We start from the raw sequence: 23436 nt of genomic DNA, 5'->3' as shown, positions 1-23436 counted from the left end.
GCTTGTGGACATTAATTGTGACAATTTACTCTGCCTGAATGATCATGAAATCATTGGAGGCCCCTTAGCAGGAAGCAAAGCTCAAGGGATGCTATTAACCATTTAGCACTCTGTAACAACAGCACCAGGGAATAAAAACTCCACTTACTGAAGAGTGGGGAGAGGCAGCATTTATTACAGCTTAATGCACTAGCCTGAGGATATAAAAACTTGCCACAGCCAGCACAAGAGCAGAGCCTATAGCATCTAGACACCATCCAAAAGGCCTCCTGAATGTGCTGACAAACAGGACATTGCAGGAGGACCTTGGCAAACTCTCCAGAAGTCCTGGCCCCAGTGGCCCTTCTAGGAGTTTCTGTTGCTTGTGTGCTGGCTGCAGCTGCTACCGCAGCTGCCACCCACTAGTGATGCTTTCTCCTTTTCCCAAGAGGGAAGAATGCTTCTTTAGGGCAATGGGGCTAGGGAAGGTGGCTGGGGAGATGCTGCTTTGTTAGGGTGACTGTATTGGTTCTTGTGCAGTAGGTGTTAATATGGCCTTGTGTGATGGGAGGGGGCTAGGCAGAGGGGGAGCAGATGGAGGCACAGCTGGAAGGCAGCTGGTGAGAAACAGCAGATGGATACAGAGGCCTCTGCCTCATGGCCATGGTTCAGAGCATGGACTGATAGGGAGGTTGGTGGTTCTCTATTGAGGACCAGCCCTTTAGCATCCTTCATCCCTGCCCCTGACTCAGCCATCTGGGAAAGCTAGTTATGTCTTCGTTGGGATTGTCAGGTGGTAAGTTGCCAACCTTTCTGGAAAATCCAAACAATATGTATTTATAGAGACCTTCTAGATCCCTGGTCCCTGCCTGGGGCAGGCGTGGCTGAGGGGCCTGCAGGATCTCTGGAGAACTTTCTCCAGACTCCTTCTTGGACTAACTGAGTTGGGATCCCCAGGTTCAAGCCTTGGAGTCCAGATATCAGGCAGGCTCTTTAGTGATGGCTGACCAGAGCTGCTTGGGGCCCTGCAACCATAGAACAAGCGACCCCCTGGGCAGTGGTGGGGAGCACACCTGAGGGCATTTACTACCTAACTAGGCAATTATTCCAGTGTGGGCACTGATGTTTGTTTCACAGGACAGAGCAAACCCCTTGCCTCTGGGAGCTTTTCCGATGTCAAATTCAACTAAATATCTATGATGTCTCTTCATTAGTAGTTACTAAGCCTGTGAATCAAGGAGAGTGACCTGGGAGAAGCAGTAAGAGAGAGAACAGGGGAAATAAAAAAAAAGCAAATTCTAAAATAACCCACAAAGAATTCTAATGTGAAGATAAAGCAGGGTGTAGTGCAATAGAAGTACTTAAAGAAACATTTCTATTGCTTTTTTTATTACAAAAGTTGTGCTTATTTCTTTCAAAACTGCAAAGACAGTGTAAAATCAAAGGAAAGAAAAACCCTTAATGATCCCCCCTGTGTGTGGTGTGTATGTAGAACTCTTCTTTATTAATTACAGCCTTATAAACTTTCTTCAGCATGGCAAGTTTTTTGCCTGCTATTACTATTAATCGCTGTCATCATTATTACAAGCTGTCAGGTGTTAATCAGTCCTGGATTGGTGGAGATTCTTCAGGAATTTTGGATTCCTGTTAATAAAGGCCAAGCTCGAACTCTATTTCTTGCCACAGTCTGACATTCTGTGAGTCTGAGCTTGGTTCACGACTGTCTCCCCTGCCTGCAGCCAGGTCAGATGGGTCATGGAGACTTTTGTGTGTCAGGGTGTACTTGGAACTTTGCCAATAAGCCATCTAAGAACTGCCTGGGCCCTTTCTGGACCGGAAACAAAGATTCTTGAACCATGGTCCTCTCCCTTCCCTCTTGCTTGAGCATCCTCAGCTCAGGTAGGGGCTGAGATTCTCTGTGAGGACCAACTCTCCCATTATCCCAGCACCGAGACAGTGAAAAACGCCATAAGGTGGTTTTGAGTTTCTGTGTGTGTGTGTGTGTGTGTGTGTGTGTGTGTGTGTGTGTGTCTGTCTGTCTGTCTGTCTGTCTGTCTTCTGTCTCTGCCTCTGTGTGTCTGTGTCTGTGTGCCTGTGGCAGTACTGGGGCTTTAACTCAGGGCCTTGTACTCTCACTTGGCTTTTTCACTCAAGACTAGTGCTCTACATCTTGAGCCACACTCCCACTCCCAGCTTTTTAGGTGATTAATTGGAGATCAGAGTCTCACAGCTTTGAACTGAGACCCTAAGATCTCATCCTCCAGAGTAGCTAGGATTATAGATGTAAGCTACCAGTGCCTGGCTGGTTCTAAGTTTTTGTGGTGGTAGAGAGAGTACTGTACCAAGGCCTAGAAAGCTCAGGTTTCCTCCAGACCAGACTACTGGCTAGTCTTGTGGCCTTGGAAGGGATCTAGCTTTAAGACTGTTTCCCCTGTAAATGAGTGAGGACTCCTCAGTGTCCACCTTGAAAAGGGAGGACAAGTGAGCCGATGTGGTGGAAGTGCTCTAAGCCACGTGAGACACTTTATGGCAGAATCACTGGATTGGCCAGGCATGGTACTGACTTTGTATTCTTCCCCCAGGCAACGTGCACTCATTGGCTGTATGAGCTTTGGGGTGAAGTCTCTCCTGACTCCAGACAAGGTGGGTCCATGGGAATCTTCTGGAGTACCATTTCCCCCAGGCCTGGGCTGCTGTTGGCAGGTCTCCCCTGAAAATCCTTGAATGGAATTCCTATCTGTGACACGGTACCCCACCAAAGCTTGGTCTCCCACCAAGACTTGTTGGCTGAGGGTTTAGGTCCCCTTCAACAGAGAGCCCCAAGGCCTCGCAGGAGGTACTGAGTTGTGATATCTGTTGTTAAGGATGTTGAATAGTCCGTGTGTGTGTGTGTGTGTGTGTGTGTACATGCATGTGCATGCACACACCCATGTGAGCACAGAGCTCCTGACCTCCCCTGGATGAAGGTCCAGGTGTGGGAGGCCAAGGGAACAGCACTGTCCTCAGGCTAGGAGAGGACTTAGAATCTGGAGAGCCTCCCACATGCTCTCCAGCCCTTTTTTACGTCTATTCAGTATTGTACCCCAACTGGAAGATGGGAGCAAGGGAGCTATGCCCTGTAGCCTTTTGCATGGCTCTGCTACGGTGAAGTGCGGGAAGAGGGGAAGGGTGGCTGTGTCTCTGTCCTCGTGATCGCCTCACTGTGGCCTCTGCTTCATTCCCCTGGGAAAAGGGCCTCAGGATGCCTGCATTTTGGCCTTTCCATCATTAATTTTTTTTTCTTTTAGTGTTGGTGCCAGGGCTTGAACTTGGAGCCTTGTGTCTTTGCTTGCTCATGGCTGATGCTCTACCATTTGAGCCACATTGCTAGTCCAGCATCTTGCTGATTAATTGGAGGTGGAGTCTGTTCAACTTTTCTGTCCAGACTGGCTTTAAACCATGATCCCCAGACCTCAGCCTCCTGAGTAGCTGGGATTTCAGGCATGAACAACCAGGGCCCAGTTTCCATCGGTCTTTCTCTCATTTCCCCTTTATTGTAAACAAACATTTATTGAGCTCTTACTGTGTACCAGGCTCATTGTCAGGCATGTCCAAGAGCTGGTGTACAATCTGCTGTGGGAAAGAGCAGGCAGGCAAGTCTCAGTGATCTCTTGGATGAGAGACTGTGGAGATTTGGTGGAGGAAATGACCTATGCCTGGAGGTCAAGAAGGTGTCTAAAGGGGCAGTTACAGCAGCCTTGGAGAGGCGGGGGGGGGGAGTGGGGGCTGCTCTGTGTCTGCTCTGGGTGCAGCTACTTACTACTTGTGTGTGAGTGTGTGTGGGGGCAGGGGGATGTTGGTGGATGCCTTCTTGTGCCTTTTCCTCTGCCTTCTTTGTCTGAATGCATCAATTCTTCTCATGACAGGAGATCAATGGCTGGTACTATTTGCTGGGAGAGGACCTGGGCCGGACCAAGCATCTGAAGGTGGCCAGACGGCGGCTCCGGCCAGCAAGAGGTGTGTGAGCACCCCTTCAGAGCCCACCTGGGCTGCCCCCTCCCCTTCCTATGTGATAGTGTTGGTCCCTGTTCTGTGGTGTTTGCCTCCCAGGTCCTGTGAGGCTACTGGGTCTAGGGACTGTTCATAAGTACCTGTTAGCATGCAAGCTGCAGGCTGCACTTGGCCATGACATTCTTTCTGGTTGACTTTTCCTTGGAGAGGACATGGACCTGACCCTGCATGTATAGCCCACCACCCTCAGGGAGCCCCTCTGGACTGCTTTGGGAACACTGGAGTGTCCGCCTCTGCAGGCAGGGAGTTTAAGCCCTTCCAAGAGCCCTAAAGCTCAGGACTTTGATTTCATTCCCGCCCCTACCCTCGGTACCATTTTATTTCTGTGTGTGCTGGTATTGGGTCTTGAACTCAGGGCCTGGATGCTATCTCTTCTTTTTCTACTCAAGGCTGATGCTCAGCCATTTCTGGCTTTTCTCTGGTTAACCAGAAATAAGTGTCTCATAGACTTTCCTGTCCATACTGGCTTTGAACTGTAATCCTAAGATCTCAGCTTCCTGAATAACTACTATTATGGGCATGAACCCGTGGGACGTGTCTTCAGTCCCTTTCAGTTCTACCCTCCCTATACATAGTCCAGCTGTAGCTTCTAATTGCCTTCCTGGCCCAAGCCTTGGGCATCACTGTATCTTGGAGGTTAGGAGTGGCCCAGATTGCCATATGGATCCATCACCAAGCCTTGCCCATGGTTAGTTGTACTTGGTTTTCACATGACAATAGAAACTCGTTTTCCTTCCTTCCTTCCTTTTTCTGTTGGTGGTAGGACTTGAACAGGGCCTGGGCACTGTCCCTGAGCTCTTTCACTCAAGGCTAGCGCTCTACAACTTTAAGCTACAACTCCACTTCCAGTTTTCTGGTGGTTAGTGGGAGATAAGAGTCTCATGGACGTCCTTGCCCAGGTTGGCTTTGAACTGCAATCCTCAGATCTTAGCCTCCTAAGTAGCCAGGATTATAGATGTGACCACCAGTGCCCAGTCACTCTCTGCTTTAAACATTACTCTTAACCTCTTAAGCCTTCAGTTTAGGTATAATCTTAATTTATACCTAAATCAAATATTGTGAAATGTGGAGAAGCAAAGAATGCATTTATCCAGTTAAGGTACTGGCTCTTCAGAGAGGGTTCTGAATAATCAAACATGCTGTGTTATTTTTCTAAGGCATGTGATTCTTGAGCAGGATATGGGAAAAGGAGAGGAGAGACCACTGATTTGTTGTAGTGGTGTTTCCATTTTTGAGTTTATGAGATAGATCCCTGTAGCTTTCCCACTTCCATCCTCATGTAAGATCTTCGTGATCTACTTTATCTTCAAATTTGAAAATAAACAATGAGCACTGCGTGTATATGTGTGTGCATGTGTACACATGCCACATGTGTGTCTGTGCCAGTACTGGAACTTATACTTAGGATCTAAGTACTGTCTCTGTTTTCCTTTGAAAGTTGATGCTCTACTGTTTGAGCCACAGTTCTATTTCTGTCATTTTGATGACTAAGTAAAGCATTTCATAGACTTTTTTTACTGGCTGGCTTTGAACCTGATCCTCAGAGCTCAGCCTCCCATTTATCTAGGATTACAGCATGAACCACTGGTGCCAGGCTCCAATAAGTACTTTGATTTTATTGTTGACTTGTATAATGGAGACAAAATGAGGTTACATTTTTTTTTGCTGTTGTTTATGTTTATCTCTAATCTACTTGGAAATATCTTTAATGATTATTTGTTTTCAAAGAGCTAAAAATTTTCTGATCACTACCTATTAAATATTTCTTTTCAATACCACAACTTTACAAAGAATTTTAAAGAAATAGGTTACTGATAAGTGTGCTTAGAATTTAGTATTTTTAAGGATGTAGTGAAGGGAATAAGTTTGTATCTTAGAATTTAATATCAACATCTAGTGAATTAACCCAAAAGTTGATGATCATGTAAAGCCATTTGGAAAAGACAAGCTTTGTCTCAGACCAGCCAAGTATGATCTTCTTTAATGGTTTAACTATATCTAAATAAAATTCTTACTTATAGGGGGCTTTTTTTTTTCAGTCTTAGAGGGTTGTAAGAACAGGGTTATCAAAGCAAACAAAATACCTATTCATCAGGCACTCATAGACATGGAAAAGTTGCTCATTAAATTGAACAAATTTCTGTTCCTAACACCTGGCTCTTTCTTTCTTTTGCCAGTCCTGGGGTTTGAACTCAGGGCCTGAGTGCTATCCCTGGGCTTTATTTGCTTAAGGCTAGCACTCTACCACTTGAGTTACAGCTCTACTCCCAGCTTTTTAGGAAGTTAATTAGAGATAAGAATCTTATAGCCGGGCGCTGGTGGCTCACACCTGCAATCCTAGCTACTGAGGAGGCTGAGATCTGAGCATCGTGGTTCAAAGCCAGCCTGGGCAGGAAAGTCTGTGAGACTCTTATCTCCAGTAAACTACTAGAAAACCGGAAGTGGCGCTGTGGCTCAAGCGGCAGAGCACTCGCCTTGAGCTGAAGAGCGCAAGGACAGTGTCCAAGCCCAGAGTTCAAGCCCCACAACCAACCGGAAAAAAAAAAAAAAAGAATCTTATGGAATTTCCTGCCTGAACTGGCTTCGAACTATGATCCTTAGGGCTCAGCCTCCTGAGTAGCTAGGATTACAGTTGTGAGCCACCCATACCTGGCTAACAGAAATTTTTCTGACTGTTCTCTGTCACTTTGTAGATGCACTGCTACAAATGCCAGGAAGTGAAGACACAGAGAATGGGGAGAAACTCCAGGTAGGTTGGGGATAAACTTGTCCGGGGCTGGTAGCACCTGAGCCTCACTCCAGGGTTCTGATCTGTGTGGTGCCCTTGGTGTTTGAACTTCTGCACTCTGAAGGGAGCATTCTTGACTTTCCTAAGGGATTTCATAGTGAAAGAGAAGCTTTTCCTGGGTTGTTGGTGGAGTGTGGAGAGAGCCAGAAAATGGAGGCAACTGGATCTTACTGACTTTTGGCCTCTAGATGCTTCATCCTCTCCTTCCCTTAGGTCTGAAGGCCGCTATTCCTCATGGTGCCATGGCTGAGTCAGCCTCTCAGGTTAGGCCTGCTGAGGTCAGGGAAAGGCTGAATCTGAGCCTGGTAGATGCCCCTCCACAAGGGCTTTAAATCTGGACAGAAACTTCCTATGGGGGGAAGATTTCATTGCAGAGCAGATGATCCACGATCTTCTCTAACAACTTAGAGAAGGAAATATCAACTCCTAGCTATTGATTAGCCTCTGAAGTGCTATTTTGACCTCATCCCGGCTGCTACCCCTGTGGTGGTTGTCACTGCTCCATTTTACAGATGAGGGGGTGCATGGGGTCCGAGGCATTAGGTCACTGTTTGTAATCACAGAGCCAATAAGAGGTAGAGGCCCGGATGGGTAGATGTAGCCATCTCCTGAGAACACTGTGCCCTGCTGTCTCCTGTGTATTGTCCGGCTGGGAAGATACTATATCCCCGTATTTCATGACATCTTACCTAGAAGGGTATTGCAGTCAAGAAAATGTATTCAGCCAGGTGCCAGGGGTTGATGTTTGTAATCCTAGCTACTCAGGAAGCTGAGATCTGAGGATCGTGGTTCAAAGCCAGCCTGGGCAGGAAAGTCCATGAAACTCTTATCTCCAATTAACCACCAGAAAACTGGAAGTGCCACTGTGGCGCAAATGGTAGAGCACTTGCCTTGAGCTGAAGAACTCAGGGACAGCACCCAGACCCAGAGTTCAAGCTCCATGACCAACCAAAAAAAGAAAAAGAAAAGAAAATGTATTTATCTCATTGGCTCCATTTAAGTGCTCCCCTATTATTCACAAAGCATTCACACCTGTGTGGACTCATCTGGCATTGGGTACTGGACAGAGTTGTGAGTCTGTCCAAGGCCTGGCTCATGTGAAGTGTCCAGTCCAGAGCTGTTTTGTCTAGTGCAGTAGCTGCTTGCTGCCTGTAGCTATTGAACACTCCATTGTAGCTGGCTCGAGAAACCCAGGAACTGAATGTCAGCTTTTTATTTCATTGTAACTAATTTTAATTTTCACCTGTCTAGTCAGTTGCCATTGTATTGGACAACATAGTATTAGAGCAACTTGCTTCAATGGAGTTTGAAAAGCTTCAGAGAGGTTTCTTTGTACCCTCTGTACCTTTTCTCTGTGTGTGCTGAGCACAGAAATGACAGTGAGCTGGGAGTTTCATGGTGAGGTGTGGGAGTCACATGGACACGGCAGGGCTCTCGTGGGCTTGGGAACATCCTACTTCATGTATGGTTCTGCACATAGCCGCAGTTCCCAGAGGGCAGGATTAGGCTGGGCACTGGTGGTTTATACCTGTAATCCTAGCTCCTCAAGAGGCTGAGATCTGGGGATCTGAAGTGAGAATGGGCAGGAATGTCTGTGAGATTTTTATCTCCAATTAACTAGCAAAAAGCCAGAAGTGGCCAGACTCTGGTGGCTCATGCCTGTAATCCTAGATACTCAGGAGACTGAGATCTGAGGATCACAGTTTGAAGCCAGCCCAGGAAGGAAAGTCCGTGAGACTCTTACCTTCAATTAACTCCCAGAAAACCAAAAGTGGAGCTGTGGCTCAAAGTGGTAGAACACTAGCCTTAAGCAAAAGAGCTCAGGGACAGTGCCCAGGCCCTGAGTTCAAGTTCCACAACTGCCCCCCCAACCCCCCACCCTGGCTTTAAAAAAAAAAAGCCAAAAGTGGAGCTGTGATTCAAGTGGCAGAGTACTACCCTCAAGCAAAAAAAAAGTTAAGGGACACCACCCTCAGTAATGCCATAACAAACAAACCTCCTGAGTTACTTGCCCACAGTCACACTGCAACCAAACCAGGGGACGGCCTCTGTCATAAGGACATGAGTGGGTGGCTGGGATTTTCAAGGGCTTCCTAGGTAGGCAAGGGGTCTGGGCTCACCCTGTGCTCTTTGTAGGATGCAATCCTAAGGCTGCAAGGCAGGAAACAGGGCCTGGAGAGTGTCCCAGCATCTGACCTTAACCTCTGTAGGCCTTGGTGTTTCATTGGCAAGATGAGGATGCTAGATCCCCTTCCACATTGACTTTATGGTCCACAAGCCATCAGACCTTTTCTGCAGCCCCCTTGCAAGGACCCCCCTGGCACGGGGGTCTCAGCCTCCAAGTGTTTTGTGTTCCTGGCTTAAGATGGGGTGTGTGTAGACATAGCCGGATCTCCAGGCTGTGTTCCCCTCCCCCCCTTCTCGGATTTGTACTTAGGGACCCTGGGACATGCAGGGGAGGCGGTGCCATTGCGGAGCAGGGCGTGTTTTCTGCCTGGGTTCCTCTCCAGCAGGCAGTGTGGGGTGTTTGTGAGAACACTGGGCTCACAAAGTGGCCCATGGCGGAGAATGCAGCCAGAACAAAGGCGCCCTCTCCCCGCCAGGCCTGGGGAATACTAACTAGTTGACAGGAATTTTAATATAAAACTCTCCCTCTTCCTTGTCATTCTGAGGTTTCAGGAAGCCTTCGGGCTTATCTGCAGAGGCACACAGTGCAGACAGGGCTTGGGGAGGTGAGAGGTGATTTCCTGCCATTCTTCTGCGGGGCGGGCTTCCCAGGGCGGTCATGCCAGGCTGACGGGCGCAGTGTGGGCTCCCGCTGCTGGGGGGGAGAGCCGGGGTTTTCATGGGGCGGCAGCCCAGGCAAGACCTGCAGCCATGAACCGCTTCAATGGGCTCTGCAAGGTGTGCTCCGAGCGCCGCTACCGCCAGGTGGGTGTATGGCCCCCTTGGGGGGGGACCTATGGGGTGTTGAGGATGGGGGGGGCTTGCCCCAGCAAGATCGTTCTCTCTTTCTCTCTACAAGACCTTTTATGCCTCCTCCAGCTCTCTGTAAGCACATTTCTGTAGAGGCACGGGCTGGGCCAAGGTGTAGCCTGTTACCTGCTACCTTGTGTTAGGGCAGCTAAGGCTGCCTCTTTGATGATCCAGCTAATTTTCTGCTATTTTTCTCTGGGGAGGGAGTGTCCATGTAAAAAGGCATCTCGGGTCTGGGACTGCAGATGGCTTGGTGGCTAAGCAGCTGAGTGTTTCTGCCAACTTTCCCAACTTCTGATGGGACAGCAGTGCCTGCTCCCCCTCTGTGTGTATTGCAATGTGCTTGGAGTGAGAGCAGGTAGTTCTGTACACCACGCGTGGTTCTCTTCCTCCAGCTTGGTCACCTCAAGGCGGGTCAGGACTCCAGTGGCTTTGGAGTTGAACTTCATTGAAAGGGTCTGGCTTCTCAGACCCCAGTCTTGGAAGTTGGGGCAGGGTGGAGAGTAACAGTACTGCTAATCCCTGGGCCTTTCTTTTCATGAACAATATGGAGGCTTTTCTCTTTTCTCTTCTCCAGCTCGAACCCAGGGCCTCAAATGTGCTAGGCAAGCACTCTACCATTGAGATACATCCCAGCCCAAGAAGGAGTCTTCTCTCTTCTCTCTCCCTTCCCCCCACCTTTCTCTCTTTCTCCCTCTCTCTCTTTTTCTCTCCCTCTCTTTCTTTCCTTCTCCTACAAGGGGCCAAAGGAGGATGAATGTAGACATTTCTTGTACAGATTCTGGAAATGTCCAAGCTGGAAAAGAGCACAAAAATTGTTCTGATTTAAAAAAAATTGAGGTCCTTCTCCTTCTTTCAATGATCACACTGGAAGCTAGGCTCTCACTCCCCTTATAGGCAGCGTACAGGTTCCTGGGATACATCCAGAGGTGCTCCCTGAGCCAGTGTCTGCTGCTCGGGGACCCAAGTGTTTCCCCTCCAGTTCTCCTCAGTTCTCAGGTCCTGTCCTACAGCCCCGCTCTGCTCCCTGTCCTCCTGCAGCTAGATAGAAAATCCCCGGTGACAGCAGAGTGGCGAGGCAGGGAGGACATGGGTGAGAAGTTGACAGGTCCAGGGTCTCTTTGCTCCCCAGGGATCAGAGGACCAGAGTGTGGTCAGAGTGGGGCCAGGCACTAAGGGGGACTGGACTTAGGATTTCAGACTCAGAGGTTCAAGATGGCTTTTCTGTTAGACACTAATGCAGATTGAGAGTGCCAAATTTTAAGTGGGACCAGGGTTTAAATCCAACTCTACTCCTGATCTGTGGCCCTGAGCATGTCACTTTACCCATCTATACCTCAGTCTCCCTCTTCCTAGAATAGGTATACTAAAATAAGGATGATGCCTATGAAGCATAGGGCCCAGTGTTTGCATCTAGGGTGTGTCCAGTAAGTTGTGGCATCTGGCAACAGAGGTGTAGCCATGACAGAGTGTTGGAGAGCAGACAGGAGGGCAGAAGAGAGGAGCTGATATGGCGCAGGCCTGGGAGGAGTAGCATTGCTTTTCCTGGACTGGAAAGAGCAAGCACTACCCCTTGTAAAGGAGCCACAGAGTAGGGCAGGGCTGCCTCCTTGCCCCCATATATGCAATGTCAGAAGTCCCAGGCCTCGGTTTCCTTTTCTCAAAAGTGAGCGTGCTAAAGCTGCCTTTCCCTTCAGGCGCAGTGATGGACAGGCGCTTAGGATATTGCCCTCAGTGCAGTCTGTGAGCATGACCACCAGGGCTCTGCTCTGCTTCCTTGTCATAGTCCAACCCTCTTGCGGAGCCAGGAGATCCGCTTGCTTCATGATGCCTGTCTCCTACCACCCCTCTGTCCACCTGCTGCTTAGGTTGTTCTCTAGGCTGCTTCTCAGAAGTTGGGTGGGAGTGGGGAGGTTTCCTGGCCCTGCCTGGACCAGGTCCTCGAAGCTCACTCTGAGGCCCACACCTGGGGCCACTTCTCAAAACCCATGTCCAGAACCCAGGGCGGGTTGGGGCCCGACCTCCAGGCAGGAGATGTCATGGCATTGTTGTGAGGTAGGACTAAAAAAAAACAATTGCTAGGAAGACTTCTGTGTGGCCTGGGGGTCCCCCGAAAAGTCCCTGCTGGTCCCACAGAGTGGCTGAGGTTCCCTGCATCTTCTCCAGGCCTCAGGCAGGCCGGCGATCAGTGGCCACTCCTGTCCGCCAGTTTTCCACACTCACTCCTCAGTTTGTTTTTCTTTCTTTCCATTTTTTTTTCTTCTTCCTGTCTTAGCTGTGTGTTTTCCCAGAATTCTTATGGGAACAGGGTATTTTCCTGCCCCCCCTCCCCCTTCCCCTTGTCTGTCAGATTTCCTGTTTTACAAACTTGCTTTGAATCTGGGCCCAGGGCTTGTGGGAAGCAGAGCCTCAGGGGCCCCAGCAGCTTCCAAGGCCCTGAGTCTCCCTAGATCTCTGCCCCCCTCCTATTTCTCATGTCTGCCCTTGGGACAGGTGACAGGTGAACTAGGTGCCCAGCCCTATGAGACAACTCTTTAGGAAGGAGACAGTAGTCCCAAGACAAGGCCAAAGTCCTTGACCTGTTCCAGGCCTGTTGAATTGGCTTCTTCCTCCACCTGCCCAGGATACCTTCCCTGTGCCTCTTGAGCCCGGCTCTATTCATGTAGGTGTTCTATATCACATCCTCCCGGAGGAACACTGCTGCCCAAGCTCACTTCAGGATTCTTTGCACTGAGTCTCTAGCAAACACTAGCCTGTTACCTAGAGTCAGAGCACAAAGGACAGTTTGTGCTGTCACAGCAAAGTCCTCCTGGTTTGCTCTACTGTTATCAACCCTGCTTTGCTTTGAAGAGGCTTGCACACCGTCTTGTCCTCTGTCTGATCTTGGTACCTCCACAGAGCCTGGCATACAGTAGGAGCTCAATACTTGTGTGATGGTTTGAAAAGACTATCCCAAACGTTAAGTCCTTTTCATTAGTCTTCTGAAAGTCGGGGCTGTGGTCCCACCATGCACCCTGCCCTTGAAGGCAGTGTGAAGTCTGGCTAGAGCAGGTTTAGCAGGACGCTTGGCTGTGCTCTCCCCCAATCTCCTCATCTGGGAGCTTTCTACCAGTTGCCTGTGGCTTTGGCCAATACTGCCCTTGAACCCCAGCACTCCTCCTCTGACCCTTGGCCTGAGGCTAAATGAGTGCATCAAAGTTTTCCCTCCCCAGTGTTCTAGGATGGCAGCCAGCAGATGGCTTTATCTTTGGGCCTTCAGTACAGAGCCAACCCTGGGCCAGTGGCCTGAGACCAATGTGAGAAAGGAAGAGGGGAGTGTGAGGCAGGCAGGGGATCGTGGGGGGAAATGGAGGGTGAGCTGTAGCTCCTTAGAGTGCTGTAGCTTCCAGGGCAAATAACCCTTCCCAGGGCCTCTCCTATGGCAGCCAGGATTACCTCCTGAGCTCTCAGCCTCCCTGCTAGGTCCACAATCTGGTGTCAAGATGCTTCGTTCCAGATAGGGACAGGGAGGAGCTGGCCAGCTCCTCTTGGCTCTGGTTCTTATGGAAAGGAGGGTGGCTCTGGGTGGGGCTTGTGGGCTTCCCAGCCTTGTGGCTCCTGGGAGTGACTGGGCAGGGCTGTGTCCTAGATCACCATCCCGAGGGGCAAGGATGGCTTTGGCTTCACTATCTGCTGTGATTCTCCGGTCCGAGTACAAGCTGTGGATTCTGGTAAGTGTCAGCCCCACTCCCCCACCAGCACCTGGCCTTGATAGCACAGGATAGAGCTAGAAAGAGAGCCCCACTGGAGCAAAGAGTCCTCTTGGGTTTTCAAAAGACAAAGAATAATATTATTTTTTTAAATAACCACAGATGAAACTGAGGCTTATGAAGATATACTCACTCCTTTTTATTTTTTTATCAAAATGAAAATAGGCTCTTACATTTTGATTCCCAGTTGGTGTTGAAGAGAAACGAAACCCAAATTTCTGTAATGACTGCTGGACACAAATGAGTTATTTGTGAGTTCCATTTGAAATGGATATTTTATCCAGTGGCAAGCCTAATTAGAAGTAGCCATTCCTTTTTCCTTTCATGAGTGAAGAGGCACATCTTACAGGTGGAAGCCAGGCTCAGTGATCAGGATGGTCTCTGTGCCCATCAGGGATGGGCAGGGGCTGGAAGTCAATGAACGGGGGGAGGAGGAAGGCATAAAGTGTGTGAGGCTGGCACACAGTGGCTCTCAGTGGGCTAGGAAGCCCTGGGTGGAAGAGTAGAAAGCATAGCTGCCCAGAACCAAGGTGATAGGCAGAGGGGAAGTGCTGGCAGAGGGTGCACCCTCGAGAGCCATCCAGTTCAAACCTTCATTTTCCAGATGGAGAAACAGAAAAAGGGTGGTCTTTGTTTGAGGTACTAATGGAAGCAAAGGACTCCAGGCCCTTAGAGGGGGTCTTGGGCTTGCAGGAAGCCCTGTATGACTTTTCTTTGTCCCTGCAGGGGGCCCAGCAGAGCGGGCAGGGCTGCAGCAGCTGGACACAGTGCTACAACTGAACGAGAGGCCGGTGGAGCACTGGAAATGTGTGGAGCTGGCACACGAGATCCGGTGACAGGGGCAGCGGGTGACTGGGGCCCCAGGATGGTGGCACATCTTCCCCACCCCCGGCTGTGGGCATGCTGCTTTGCCCTACCTTGCTCTTGCCAGTCCTTCCTTTGCCCAGCTGTGAGCAATTCATGTTGCTCCTCAGGGAATCCATTTCTTGGCCTGAAAATGGAAGGTTCAGGATCAGAGCAATTTTGGATCCCCACAGCAAACAGCAGGGAAGAAGCTCTCAAACAGTCTCCGTGGTTCATGATGTGGCTCCAGGGGCTCGCTTTCCACTTTAGCTAATTATTTCTGCTACCTACCAGCTAAGCTCTTTATTTAAAGGTATAGGTATTGCAAATGCCTTAATTACACCGTTAAAAAATTATTTTTTAAAATATTTAGTCCCTTTAAATTTGACCCCCTAGGGTAAGACTCTAATGGCTTCATTTAGGTTTCCATTTATAGCAGCTAAAGTGACTAGATGAAGCCAGGTGTGGTGGTGTGTGACTGTCATCCCAGCATGAGGCAAGAAGAGGCAGGAGGATTGTGAGTTCGAGGCCAGCTTGGGCTACACAGTGAGACCTTTCACAACAAAAGCAAACATAGAAATTAGACTGGCTGGAGGAGGGTTGCATTTAGGTATTTTGCATGCTCCAACTTGCTTGTACCTTGCCCACAAAGTTGAATATGGTGATCTCTCCTATTGGATCCTACTCAGCCACTGCTGAGAGACACCTCTACCCACTTTGCTAGCAGTCTCTGTGTTCCATAGCCTCTTCCATCCTTTCCTGCTCTGACCCAGGCATCGGTTCCCCCGTGATTGCTTCCTCTTTCTTTCTACTCTGCAGGCCCTCACCCAGGCTGACTATGATCTTCCCCAGACTCAAATCCTCTCTATGATTCCCTAACTTCCAGGAGCTGCCCCAGCGAAATCATCCTGCTCGTGTGGCGCATGGTTCCCCAGGTCAAGCCGGGGCCAGATGGAGGGGTCCTGCGGCGGGCCTCCTGCAAGTCAGCACATGACTTCCAGGCACCCCCCAACAAGAGGGAGAAGAACTGTACCCATGGGGTTCAGGCCCGGCCTGAGCAACGCCATAGCTGCCACCTGGTGTGTGACAGCTCAGATGGGCTGCTGCTGGGCGGCTGGGAGCGCTACACCGAGGTGGGCAAGCGTGGGGGCCAGCACACCCTGCCTGCGCTGTCTCGAGCCAGTGCCCCCACCGACCCCAACTATATCATCCTGGCCCCGCTGAACCCTGGGAGCCAGGTATAGACAGCTGGTATGGGGAAGGGAAAGGGCACTGGGTCCCTGTGGGAGGCTAGAAGGTCTCAGGGATTCAGAATTTGGTTGTGAGCAGCCCACTTTTGGGGGTGGTGGTGCTGGGAGTGTTGGGCAAAGAGATAGGTTTATGCCAGCTTTGGCCTCTGCAAGACTGGGTAGAGGGTAGAGATGGGCATTTTGGCCTCAGGACACATATCCAGGGCCAGACACATGCAGGCTAGAGGGTGTTAGCTTGCCCGAAGCCTGTGCCTCTCCAGGGGAATGGGCTGCCCTGGTAGGTGGTGATCCCCCAGATTCTGCATTCTCCATGGTTATATGTTGGGATGTGGACAGGGGCCCCCATAGCATCAGTCCTATGAGACACTCTGGGAAAATAGTGTTCTGAGGGCATATGAGTTTGGAAAATGTCCTGTACTCTCTTCCCTTTTGGAAGATCCCCAATGGCATTAGCCTGCTCGAGGTTCAGAGGTCATCCTGCAGTGAAGCAGGCCATCTAACCTTGTATAACCTGACCTTTCCAACACTTCCTGGATGGTAGCACCCTTTATGGCAGTTTTGGGGTCCCACCATTCCAGTGAGCCGTGGAAAGCACTTTGGTTGGAACTAGCACTAACAAAGAAGCTGAGACCTCTTCCAAGGTGTCCAGCTTTATGGCACACAAAGCCTCTTTCAACCCTGGGTTCCCTCCAAGCCTCATCTCTCAGAACTGCTGTTTGGTCCTTGTGTCCTGAGATATTCTACTTCTGATTTCCGAGGCTCAGTGTCTAGTAGTCTGCTGAGCTGTTCGACTTTATTCCTGGGGCTGAGCTGGGTCTCCTGTTTTTCCCTTGTAGCTACTGCGGCCAGTGTACCAGGAAGACCCTATCCCTGAAGGTGAGTTATCCACTATTATTGTGCCCTCTTGGCTTGGAGAGGTGGCAGAGGGCAGCCGAGGCCTGGCCCAGCCTTCTGCTCTGAGTTCAGAGGCCTTTCTAGTGGAGTCATGATAGCTCAGCATGTAAACACATGGTCCCTTTCTTCTTGCAGTTTCTTTCTTCTCATGGTCTCTTCCCTCCCCCTGCCACCCACCCCAATGAAAGAGTGTGTTTCTCCTTGAGCCATCAAAGGGACAGAATGCTCAGGACTCCGGCATTCAGCTGAGCATCATCCAGTGTTACTGAACAGCACTGTCGGGCCTTTGTGGGGACAGCCATGGAGTGTAGAGCTGGGAGGTCTCAGTTTGGAGCTCTAGTTATATGGCTTTAAGCAAATTCCCTTTCTTCACTGCACAGCTATAAAATGAGGCCAGTAGTAATTCTTGTTCGGAGAGTTGGTTGTGAGCAGTAAGCCTGGATGTTGATTGATGTGACAGAAGGTGGAGGTCTCTGAAGTGCATCAATGTCTCTTACTGTTTGATGGATTCTTCTTTGGACTTCAAATCTTGGCCAGGAATAGAATCTGGCCAACTCCTCCAGGAAGGCCTAAGATACCAGTCTCTCTCTCCCCCCCAGTGTGTGTGTGTGTGTGTGTGTGTGTGTGTGTGTGTGTGTGTGTGTGTGTGTGTGTGTGTGTGTGTGTGTGTATTGGGACTGAGGCTTAAATTCAAGGATGGAGCACTTCCTTTTTTTTTTTCTGCTTATGGCAGGAACTCTACTTCTTGAGCTTTAGCTCTATTTCTGGCTCTTTGGTGGCTAATTGGAGACGAGAGTCTCACAGACTTTCCTGCCCAAGATAGCTTTAAATTGTGATCCTCAGATCTTAACCTCCTGAGCAATTAGGATTACAGGCATAAACCACCAATGGCCAGTAGTATGTAAGTCTTGATGCTAGAGTTGGCTGAGCATTCCTTAAAGCCCTTATATACCTGCCAAGAGCTCTGTATCTGCATGGTTGGGACCAGCTTTGCCCGGCAGCCTGCAATACTCATCTAGTATGTACATGAGCCCTTAAGCTGATACCTGCAGAATGCCCTTGACCTCGTCCTGAGAGTTGCTATTTCCAGGCCTCCTTGCTGTGTCAGCAATATAGACAATTTTTATAGTGGGTACTAGGAAGAATGCTTATGTCTTTTGAGGGGAAAAAGGCTCCCACAGGCTCAGGGTCTCTGACGGAAGTTACCTTTTTTTCTCTCCCCTCTTGGGCCTCAAAGAACTGGGCCTGGCCAGTTCTCTCCGGGGGAGGAGTCTGATGGGATCCACCAGGAAGTGTCTAAAAAACTTTTAGTCAGCTCATTAGATTGGAATGAAGATGTTACTGCAAAATGGTGACTTCAGTAAGGCCAGGGCTGAGTGGGGCATATCATTGGGTCCAGTATCAGTGCCTTGCAGACAGTAGAAATTCAGTCGAATTTTGGTTGAGTGAGTGACCAAGGAGACTGACTCCATTGCCTTGGTGGTGGTTTTGAAGCCTGATCACAGAATACGGAAGTTCTAAGAGGTATGTCACCTGCTGTGGTCACCTGGACATGGTCTGGGAAGTCCAGGGTGGATTCTTTCTCAGCCTGAGAGACACCTCTGTGGTTACTCCTAACCTATGTCTGTATTTTTCATTCTCTGAGAATATAATACCCAGAAGGGCACAGCCATCTAAGCCATGGGAAAGGGACAAGTAAGGAAACGATGGTGTTGTTAATAACCACGGTAACTTTTTGAATGCATTGTATCAAGGTCTTGGCTTTGCTTCATTTATTCTTCGTAATAATAATCATTTGGTATCCAAGGACATCTTTGCCTTTTCCCAAGGATTAAATCTTTTTAGTGCCTAGTCCTGGGGCTCAGCGGAAGGGTGAAAATTCAGAGCACAAAGCTTCCTTTAACATACTAAGGGTTGTCCAGAGGTTAAAGCTATCACCAGGGTGCCGACTTCTGGTCCTCTGGCTAGCCTGCCAGGAGGTAGCCTTTCAGAGTTTGGACTGAGCTGTCCTGAGTTGAATAGAGTCTGGTGCCCTTCCAGAGCCTGGAGTGCCTGTTTTTGCGGTAGTTGGCATGTGCCTGGGCCTGCTGTACCCTAGGCATTGTCCCCTTCCCTGTGAAGGCAGCCTCGCTTCAGATTCACCATTGCCAAGGGTCGGGTGGCTGCCAGGGCTCCCATCGGAAGCTGAGAGCAAAGCTCTGTAATTACTGTGTTTGGAGAGTGAAGCAGGTGTTAGAGGTAAAGAGATGAGACAAGAATATGGACCCAGGAGCCTTTGGAGTTAGTAGCAGGTGGGAAGCAATGGGTTTGCCTTCACAGACTCAGTGACTAGCTTGCAGTTTTAGCTGCCCTAAAAAAAAAAAAAAAAGACACTTACCTCCAGCCAAGTCCCTTGCTCCCTGTCACAAGGGATGTGGCCATGGGGCTTCTGAGACTGGCCACTACCTATGTTGCATTTACCAGTCATATGACCTTGGGAAAATTGCTCTAACGCTCTGCACCTTAGTTTCTTGTCTGTAATATAGTATGATGCAAGCCTCTCCTCCCTGAAGGCAGAATGATAGGCCAGGTGTTTGATATGTGACTCTCAAGACCCAAGGTGAAGATTCTTTGAAAGCCCTGAGCCAGAGGAAGGAAGAAATGGCTTTTTTTGGAATCTGAGAAAAGTTGGACCCTGGTGGTCATGCCTGTAATCCTACCTATACAGAAGGCTAAGATCTGAGGATCTCAGTTCAAAGCCAACCTGGGCAGGAAAGTTTGTGAGACTCCTATCCACTTAACAACTGGGGGTAAAAAGCTGAAAGCGGAGCTGTGGCTGAAGTGGCAGAGCACTAGCCTTGAGCCAAAAAAGCTCAGGGATAGGGACCAGGCCCTGAGTTCAAGACCCAGGACTGACACAAGCATACACAAAACCTGAGACTTAGGTCTGTGGCCCAGATTTTGCCATGTGCAGACAGTACCATTCTTTAATTTTGGTCTAATTGGCTTGAATTAGTCCTATCTTATTTTGCCTTCTCTGCTTTAGGCTTGGCCATGCCAACTTTCCTGTCCAGTTCCAAATGAGTCCAGTTGCCTCCCATCTCAGGTGGCTTGAGACCAATGCCCACATCTGCCCGTCCATGGCCTTGATGTGTGTCTTGTTCAGCAGTTTAGGGCTTGAGGGAATCTGAGCCACACTGGTACTGGTGCTTTGTGTGAGCTGACAGGCTGTTTGGGCCAGGCAGGAGCTCATACAAATATAGCAGATTTGTATAAGACAGATAGTATAGCCACCTGTAAGATCTCCATTTTGCAGCGGAAGAAAACTGACTCAGCGGGGGAAGAAACTGACTCAGGGGGAGAAAACACTCATTCAGGTTTGTACAGCCAGTCTCCAATTTGGGAAGTTGGTGCTCTAGTTCAAGGAAATCCATTACAGACTTTGAGTGGCAGAATGGGCTCTTCCTGCCAAGGGGCCAGGGCCTGCCAGGCAGATACCCCTCAGCTCCCCTATCCACAGGGGCCATGCTGGATGAGGAGCATGTGACTTCTTCCAGGCACCTGCACCTCCTGCCCTCAATCCTGGGCTCCTCAGTTCCCCCTAAGGCACTCAGAAGAAAGGCAGGAAGTGGGTTAGTTATTGTGGCTTGAGTGCCGCCCCCAGATTTGACTATCGGTGGTCACTTGTGGGGGCAGACTTGTTTTTCTCACCTCTCAGAGAGAAGGGTGGGAGGAAGAAGGAAGTGTGAAACCTTCTGGGCCATTTCCTCTAAACCATGGCCTTGCGTTGGTGGGGAGCTTCCCTGAAGTGTATTTGGGCTGGGTTACCCTGGCTGCCAGGGCTGGGGACAGAGAGAAGCCTGGGCACTCGGATCCAGACTGGATATCCAGGGAGGACATGGCTGGCTTTCTCTGGCTGCAAGAACCCTTGGAAGGGATCAGGTGTGTGCTGAGCACAGTCATTCTGCCTTCCCTCTCCCCTCATGCTTGTGTCTAGAAAGAGCACAGGAAGGACTTATTCTAGACTGTGGTGGACCAGGGGGCTCCTGTTCCCTTGTCATGTGAAGGACAGACCCTCATAGACCCTGCAAAGCCATTGTCTCTGTCCCCACTCTAGAGGATGTGATCTGTGTGACAGATGGGCTAGTGGGGCTGGGCTGGTAACAGAGGGATGAAGACACACACTGTCATACAGGAAGTTCCTTCTGATCTAACTCATTGTTCCATGTGGGACTCAAGGCTCAGCAAGGTCAGATCTGCTGATTTTTTAGATATGAGCAACTTCTCATTTCTAATTTTTTTTTTTTTTAGTGGTACTAGGGATTGAAGTCAGGGCCTCATACGTGCTAGGCAAAGGCTCTACCGCTTAAGCCATACTCCTAGTCTTTTGGGCTGTGGTTTGTTTTCAGATAGAACCTAATATTTTACCCAGACTGACCTTGGAAAGTGATCCTCCTACTTCTGCCTTTCAAGTAGCTGAGATTGGAGGCATGTGCCATTATGCCGGGTCCTTAGATATAAGTGACTTGTTGGTCAATAAATGGAGAGGTCTGATTTGGGATCTGGGATACTGTATCAAGAGCCGTCATCATTGTTGACTCCCAGTTCTGTCTGAACCCTGAACATTCCTTGTTTACGTGTCTTTACTGCTCATAAGAATGGGAGACAGGCCCACAACCTGGCTGGAGGCTCCCTGTGTACTTACGCTCTTTGCACTGGGCCTAGCCCAAGCTAATTAGTAGTTGGTGGTGTAGACTGATTGGGTCTGTGCAACCTGTGTTTCCAGGGAGGCCCTTTTCAGTGGTGGTAGAAATGCCTCACTGCCCCCTTTCTGTTCCACAGAGGCAGGGAGCCCCAGTAAAGGGAAGTCCTACACGGGCCTGGGGAAGAAGTCCCGGCTGATGAAGACAGTGCAGACAATGAAGGGCCACGGGAACTACCAAGACTGCTCAGTCCTCAGGCCGCACGTCCCGCACTCGAGCTATGGCACCTACGTCACCCTGGCCCCCAAAGTCCTGGTGTTCCCTGTGTTTGTTCAGGTGAGCCTGTGCTCAGCTCCCAGGGTTTCCTCGGGAGGAAATAAGAACAAGGAGGGAGCACCGTCCCAGGTCTCAGGGCGGTGTCTCCTCCAGGACCCCTCTGGGGACAAATGGTTCCAGATGCTCAGGATTCTGGGGGTGATATGGAGAAGCACAGAAGCTCCACATAGGAAGGTGTGGAGCCATGCTGCACAGGCTGACCCCAACGGCTTGTGACATCACAAGGCTGGCTTGCTAAGGCTCCCCTCCCTGCCTCGTCCAGCAGTTATTGTTTGGACTGAGGGAGAACTTCATGTCTGACCAATGAATACGGGTGGCCCAAGATTCATATACAGTTCCCTCCTCCTACATCCTCTTCTTTTCTCTCTTCTTCCCCATTTTTCCTCTCTTTTTAAAAATCAATCTCAGCCATGTGCCAGTGGCTCACATCTCTATTCCTAGCTACTCAGGAGGCTGAGATCTGAGGATCATAGTTCAAAGCCCAGCACGGGCAGGAGTCCAGGAGACTCTTAACTCCAATTAACCCCAGAAAACCAGGAGTGGCACTGTGGCTCAAAGTGGTAGGGTGCTAACCTGGAGTCAAAAGGTCAGGGACAGCACTCAGGCCCTGAGTTCAAACCCCACGACTGAAAAAAAATTAATCTCCATTTATCACCCTGTATGAAAGTGACTTTTCTGTATATATGTATATATGTTTATGTATGCATATATGTATGTATGTATCTGCATATTAAAAAATAGATCTCATTCTATACTCTGCTGCCTTTTTAGGTTTTTTTTTGCAGTGCTGGGAATCAAACCCATGGCTTGTACATACTACTTAAGTGCTCTTCCACTGAGCTAGATTCCCCAGTAACTGTTTTCCTGAGATAGTTTTTCTATGCAGCCCAGGATGGCTACATAATCCTCATGATCCTCCAGCTTCAGACTCCTTCTTGGGATTGCAGGCATATGCCACCACACTCTGCTTGTTGCCTTTTTTAGACAAAAATTGTAGCATGCACATTTCTCTCCTTATTACATGTTCTTCAAGGCTGGATTCTGTAGTGGTTCCCAGTCTTCTATCATATGGATATACCTTGTTTATTTAACTAGCTCGGCATGTTTACTCTTCTGCTATTGTAAATAACTTTGCAATGCCCATCTTTGTGCATGAATTGTTGCTGGTTATTTTTCTTGGGAAAAATTTCCTGGATGTGAAATGACTTGACCATGGGTCATGAATGTCTTTAAGATACTTTATACGTACTAACAAACTGCTGTCCTTAGCAGCATGAGGATGTTACGGTCCCATGGCCTTTACTTCTGACCATGACATCCCAGTGTGCCTGTCACTGTCCAGTGGATTTTAGAATCTCCACTTGGCCAGGATTTAACATGTCTGTGACAGGTAATGCCCCACTTCCTCAACAGCTGTGCTGGCAAGGTCTGCCCTCTGCCATTTTTTGTGGATCTCGTCTCTTCCTTGAGACAGAGACCCTAATGTCTTTCTCTTTTGTTTACTTATTTTCATTTTTTTAACTGAAATAGGCTCTTTCTATATAGCCCAGGCTACCCTTGAACTCATAATCTTCCCTCTCATAATCCTCCTGAACATTGAGATAATAGGTACATAACATTGTAGCTGCTTATTGTTTTTATTTTTGTTGTTTTAAAACGTTTTTGAAGCATGATGAGAATTCTTTGAAAAAAGTATAAAATACATAAACTAAAAATGGCATAACACTTAACTGTTCAATCTAACAAGTGACTGGAAAGTGAATTCCCTTTAAGAATTCACTGGAGATGAAGGAATAGACCCTGTGGGCAGGAAGCCCCATGTATCTTCCCGATCATGGTACCCTCCCCCGACCAGAGGTACCCAGTCCCCCACACCTAGTTTGGTGATG

At 49.1% G+C, this 23436-nt stretch overlaps 1 protein-coding gene across 3 annotated transcripts in view; it reads left to right on the top strand.

The window, feature by feature from the left end:
• Rgs3 (regulator of G-protein signaling 3) overlaps window positions 1-23436 on the top strand; it is a 126023-nt gene that overhangs the window by 25779 nt on the left and 76808 nt on the right. The window contains exons 6-13 of one of the 3 annotated variants that reach the window (XM_013030145.1): window positions 2562-2622; window positions 3885-3975; window positions 6723-6778; window positions 13422-13503; window positions 14269-14374; window positions 15272-15623; window positions 16472-16511; window positions 21351-21547. In XM_013030145.1, coding sequence (XP_012885599.1) covers window positions 2562-2622; window positions 3885-3975; window positions 6723-6778; window positions 13422-13503; window positions 14269-14374; window positions 15272-15623; window positions 16472-16511; window positions 21351-21547 — 985 coding nt within the window. Of the gene's footprint in view, window positions 1-2561; window positions 2623-3884; window positions 3976-6722; window positions 6779-9638; window positions 9749-13421; window positions 13504-14268; window positions 14375-15271; window positions 15624-16471; window positions 16512-21350; window positions 21548-23436 lie in introns of those variants that run through there. The other 2 variants (XM_013030148.1, XM_013030144.1) reach the window with 2 other exon arrangements.

The sequence above is a fragment of the Dipodomys ordii genome, unplaced genomic scaffold (assembly GCF_000151885.1).
Source record: "Dipodomys ordii isolate 6190 unplaced genomic scaffold, Dord_2.0 Scaffold127, whole genome shotgun sequence".
Lineage (NCBI taxonomy): Eukaryota > Metazoa > Chordata > Mammalia > Rodentia > Heteromyidae > Dipodomys > Dipodomys ordii.
This window is presented reverse-complemented; position numbering and strand designations above follow the sequence as displayed.